The sequence below is a fragment of the Malania oleifera genome, chromosome 8 (assembly GCF_029873635.1).
Source record: "Malania oleifera isolate guangnan ecotype guangnan chromosome 8, ASM2987363v1, whole genome shotgun sequence".
In the NCBI taxonomy this organism is placed as follows: Eukaryota; Viridiplantae; Streptophyta; class Magnoliopsida; order Santalales; family Ximeniaceae; genus Malania; species Malania oleifera.
In genome coordinates, this window is record NC_080424.1 from 22,003,811 (window position 1) to 22,009,810 (window position 6,000).

The 6,000-nt window shown below is 35.8% G+C and overlaps 1 protein-coding gene across 1 annotated transcript in view; it reads right to left on the reverse strand.

Moving 5' to 3' along the window:
* LOC131162330 (ran-binding protein M homolog) overlaps positions 1 to 5,177 on the reverse strand; it is an 89,381-nt gene extending 84,204 nt beyond the window's left edge. The window contains exons 1-2 of the mRNA XM_058118684.1: positions 4,574 to 5,177; positions 182 to 328 (exon numbers count right to left, since the gene is read on the reverse strand). Coding sequence (XP_057974667.1) covers positions 182 to 328; positions 4,574 to 4,923 — 497 coding nt within the window. The 5' untranslated portion in view covers positions 4,924 to 5,177. The remainder of the gene's footprint in view (positions 1 to 181; positions 329 to 4,573) is intronic.
* Positions 5,178 to 6,000: the final 823 nt, after the last annotated feature.

Genomic DNA, 6,000 nt, shown 5'->3' on the forward strand with positions numbered 1-6,000 from the left:
GGAAAAACAAGCCAGCCTGGAAGTAGAAATAGCTAAGAAGTGCCAAGTTAAAAGGAACAATGAATTTGGTGCATACAGTCACAGCAACAATCAAGCAGTTCACAAATATAAAACAATTTTTTTAGAAACAGTTAAAACAACATTTATTGTAACAAATAAAATGCCCAAATGATTGTCTTACGTAAAAAAAAATTCCTGCGTAGCATAGTTGATACCACCACCGACAGTATCACCAGTTGTAAAGGTTGGGCCAAAAGCATCCCCTTTTCCATGTCCACGATAAAGATGTCCATCATCCCCATGATAGCCATAACTATTTGCTTCCCAGCTGCCACAAAGAGGAAAAATGATTAAAACCTAATAAGATAAGGTGAATATGGCATATAAATCAACCACAGCAGTTCTCAAATTACAATAGGCAAAAAATATAACTATAAGGCAGACACTAAACAAAAAATCTGGTATTTCTTTATTCTTTCTGCATTTCATCTCTCCCCCTTTTGTCTGAATGCAAAGCTATGAGCAGCTATAAGCCCAAAAAAGAATCCAAATACTGCACCTGTCCCAAAGAATACCCATTTATAATATTTTTCCAAAAAAAAAAATCTAGCATTCTTTTCCACCCATATTCCCCATAACACAGCCCAAAGAGCACACCTCCACAACCTCTTTGACATCCTTACCTTTCCCCAAACCAGTAAAGAAAATAATCAAGAGCTCCTCCATGACTTTGGACAAACCCTCACTTGAAGTCCAAAACGAGCATTTCACAAGCCTCATGCAAATGAACAGTGCAAAAACAAATGAGACAGTTCCTCTGAGCTACTTTACAAGGCCTCCTACTCAGCAGCAGATGGTGTTAACTCAGTTAAATGCCACCGGCCAAACAAACGCATTTATCTTAAAAGAAACTTTAGCCTCCCAAATTCCCTGATAGTGAGGGAAAAACACATCAACTTTAGTAAGGTGAGAAAAGAAAGATTAACACAAATAATAGTGTCTGTATTAATATTTTCTCAAGAGAGGAGAGGGGGAGGTCAGATGACATTGAAGGGGAAACGGAATGTCAACAATGTAGCCCAGTTGTCCACTATAATAAAACTCACATTTCCCTAATCAATAAAACTTGATTGGGTTTTACATTGGCATCTTTCAACAACATTGGGATCTTTAGTGCAGACCTTTAAAGAGGCAGTAGTGAGAGCTTTAAAGGAGCTTAAGGGACACAAACCTGGTCCACATGGGTTTATGTTGGTGTCTTTCATCAACAGTGGGATAATTTGAACGAAGAAATCATGGAAATGTTTACAGAATTCCACTCAACAAAGGAGTTTGGACCAAGTCTCAATGCCTCCTTCATTGCCTTAATTCCTAGGAAAAAAACTGGGGCTAAGAATATCAAAGATAATAGGAAAACTAATTTTGGGAGCAGCATTTATTAAATTCTGTCGAAGATGTTGACCAAAAAAATGAAAGAAGTTCTTATTAAGATTGTTGGGATTTTTCAGCACGCTTTTATCCAGGGGAGGCAGATTTTTTTAAAACCAGCTCTTTCGGTTAATGAAGTGGTGAGTACCAAATTAAGATATCACACACATGGAATGGTTTGTAAATTAAAAATCAAAAAGTTTATGATCATTTAAATGGGTAATTTCTGCGCTATGTTTTTACAAAAGATGATTATCAGTACTAAATAGAGAGGTTGGATCAAAAGATGTATGATGCAGAACCGCACATCCATAAAAGGATAAAATTTCAACTCAATTCATAAGTCAACTCTAATCAAAAATATATGCAATCACATATTTATAGGCCTATTATGAAAAGGGAGACTAGTTATCAAATATTCAAATGTGCAAAATTTTAAGCTCTGTTTTTTCACTATTAAACTTCTACACTCAAAGGAGTTCAGTACAATTGATAGACTCACTTCACTCACCGTTTACCATTTCAAGAAACTAAGACAACAAACCCATAATATCAAAATTTATTATGCCTTCCCCTCAACTTTCCCAGCAACCAAACAAAACCTAATGCTCATTGTGATAGTCGTACCATTTAAGCCATTGTAAATTTAAATTACTTTTATAAATCTGCATGGTTGTTGCTTTGCTTTTGCTTTGGATGAGTTGACAATAAGCATGTTCTACATTAATTAAGTTACATTAATTTGTATTGGAAATTTCATCCAAATTTATTAGTGATAGGGCAGGCATGGTGAAACCAGGAGGGGATACTTGGGAAACAGGTGGCAGCACAGCAGGGCCCTTGTTGCCCTGCCGTCCTTCCAGGTTTCCAGCCTAGAAAGGGACACTTGGCAGACAGCTGGCAGCAGGTACTACTGTCCTGACCCATTTTTAGCCATATAGAGCAACAACAATTCAACAACACATGATACCGTAAATTTTTGCCATAAATCCTAGTTCTAGAGAGAGAGAGAGAGAGAGGAAGAAAGAGAGAAAAAACTCTGCAGAAAAACAGGGAATTCAGGGAAAATCAGGAGAAAATACGGAGAATTCATAGGAACCTTAAATAAATAGGAGAAAATGATAATTACAGTAGGTGTTCATAATTTTCATTTACTTATCTGAAGATTTTAGGGGGGAAATGGAGTTTTTCTAAGAAAAAAGGGTAGAAACTTGCATGAAATTGAATCCTAACAAGGAATGATTTAAGCTTTTTATTTATACTAACTAGATATGGCTGCAATGTTCTCATAGGTTATGACAGCTGCATATTTTATTTTAGTTGAGAAATTTTCATGTGATAGATACTGATCTCATAAGGATAATAGATTTACTTGCTATGGCATAGCTTGTGTGTGCATAAATCAAAATGCTATTATGTGAAATAGCTGGCATTATGTGTTCTTTGTGGCTGTGAATTTATTGTGAAACTTGAGCAAGTAGGGATTGTGCCTCCTTTGGCTGAAAGGCCCTAAATCTCCAGATGGTATTTCCACATTAGGCAGTGGTTGGTCAAGATGAAAATGAGACGAAATTTTTATTTGAAACAGCGCTACTATGTTGAAATGATGTTGATAAGTATATATTTGAATGTCTTGTGATGGTAATTCTAGATGAAATTTTTGCTTAAATAAGGAGTGTGTTCATACACAATATGTTTATGCATACATATAACGAAATCACATATTAAAAAATGAAATCCTTGTAGGAATGAAGGGGAATTAAGAATGTCTACTGAGCTCATAGTTGCTCACCCTATTTCACTAACAATTTCAAGTTTGGTTGGACCAAAGGAAAGCCTCATGGGTGATTTTTCCAAAGAAATTGCCACATTTTGACATGTACTACAAGTTGGCAAGAAGATGCAAAGCCTATGTTTTGTTGGCGAACATATTCAGTTTAGGAAGTGTCGAAATGTTGTATATAAAGTATAGCCCAATGGAAAGAGCTTGTCAATGAAAGTAAGCCCCCATTTGGAACATCTTAAAAAATAAGTACTTTTTCAAAAAAGTACTTCTATAAGTACTTGTATCAATACCTTTTTGGTTGCATTATGAAACATATGCATGTATCTTGTGTTTTAATCAATATTCTCTCTTAAATGGTTCATTACTTGCTTTCAAATGATGGTTTTGCAAAATAAATCCTTCCCTAGTACTAGAGCCACCATCGGACTTTGGAAGTAGTTATGGCCAATCACGTGCCAAAAATAAGGGCATGACACTTCCAAAAAAGAAAAATGAACAATGAACAACTTAAAAAGTTTAAAATTCTAAAAATATTGACTATTGACAGTTAGTGCTGAAGCAAATTAAAATATGAACTTGACATGATAGAGGGGATCGAGTTAGGTGACAAAGTGAGTTGATTGCTACCCCTCAAAATATTATACTTGCATCAAGTGTTCACCACATCCATTGCATCAAAATCTCCAATAGTATTACTCACATGGACAAAAAGATAAATTTTGTTGAATTTGAACTTATTCTCACTGTCTTACATGCCAACCACATACAATGAACACATTCAACTTGATGCAAGTATTGCCATTCTCAATATATACATACATACATACATACATACATACATATATATATATATATATTATACACAGAGAGATTCAAATTTTAAATTTTTTCTCAGTTGCAAGACTTATCAGCAACAAAAACAGGCTTAGTTGAACATATAAGTGCTTTTGTTCTCTTTTATTTGTATATGTCTTCTCAACCACTAATATAAAGTAACTAGAGACACTAAGTGCCAAAAAACTGCCATCTTTACTCCCCCAGCATTTTTTCAACAGCCAGAGAGAGGGTAAAGGCACAAAGATTTTTCATTTTCTTCTCCATTCATAAAATTTCAGACCAAACAAAGAAACACTAATTGATGAACAAAGAACTCAAGTTTCTCTTAGCAATTGAAAACACAAATAACTCTGATTTTGTTTTTATTTCCTACAATTTCTCAAAGAATCGTCATTTTCTTTCTCTTCCTACATCCTATCAGCAACCAAATGCGCAAATACTCCCATTTCTTCTTCTTTCTTTTCCAATTTTCTCCCAGCAACCGAAGCAGAAGAAACCTAAATTCAAAAAAGAAAGACTTACCCGGGCTGTCGACGCATCTTGAAACTCTCCGTGGTAAAACCAATAGCAATCTGCCCCTTCGCCCCCGCATTCCTCACAGTGATCTCAAAGTAATACACAAGCCGCTTCACTGGAGCTGGGCGGTTCGCCTGTACCGCCCCCACATCGTAGCCGTGCATGTTCACGCCTGTGTATTGCACGGAGAGCTTGTCCGTCGACACCACCAGGAACCCTCCCGAGCAGTTGATCGTGTTGAGCTCGGTGGGTGACGCCTCCTCCTCGTCCACGTCCATGTCAATGCCTGCCCGAGCCGAGCCCAGCCAAGCCAGCTCCAGGAAGTACGAACCCAGATCTCGATCGCCGTTCACCATTGCAGAGCTTCAAGAAACATATATCTCTGGATTGCACCGACCAAAACCCTAGAATTTCGAAGAAGATTTGGATTCAGAACGCTTGGTGTTTGAAAGGCGGTTTTCTTGAAGCAAAGAGAAAGAGAGAATGTGTTTTACTGTTAAAAGTATGATTGTATCACTTAAAAGAGTGGTGATGAAGACGAGCTCGTTTGAGGACTGGCTGATGCCCGGGACTGCTGATTTCGTCGGCGTTCACGTGGGGCCCAGTCGGTGTTCACGTGGCAAGATCAGAATGGGTTTGGGCGGCTGGGAAAATCATCGTAGAAAAGTAACAAAACCAAATCATGACGTTGTGTCCGTTAGGATGGGTGTTTTCCTCGAGCAATCCATTGCAGTGTAAAAATATGGGCAAAAATATTTTTATTTAAAAAAAATTTTAAAATATTAAGTAATTTTAAATTAATTTGTGGAAAAAATATATTTAATTCTAAAAAAATCTAAAATTAACATTCTTTAAAAAAGTAAATTTGTATATATCTTAGAATAACAATGTAAATTCATAAATTATCAAATACAATAGAGGTTGCTTTTTTTTTCGATGCATGTTTGCGCGACTATGTAAAAATGCACTTCTTGATGTTGTATTTTGTGATCGATTCTTACGATTTTTTTTGTTAATGAATATTGTTTTTCGATTTTATATAATGAGGATGAATTTACAAACAAATCTTTTGTCCCATAGAGAGTCTTTAAGTTGTTCAAAGATTTCCAATGATATTGAAATGGACAATTTGTATAAGAAGTTGAGCATGGGAATGGTGCAAATAATGTTTTTTTATGCTGATGAATCTCTTTAAAAATCCAAATTGTTATGAAAACCATAAAAGTTTAATGGCTATCACCCCTTCATTTTTTTACCCTAATAAATACTTTACTATCCTCATTGCCCTATAAAAAGGCATCATCACCCTCTCATTTATAGACACACATTGCATTGAAGATACATTGAATGTTTAAAGGAAGTGGATATATAGTAAGAATAAAAGTAAATGAGGTATAAAGAGGAGAGATATTTTGTAGAAGAGATAAAGAGAA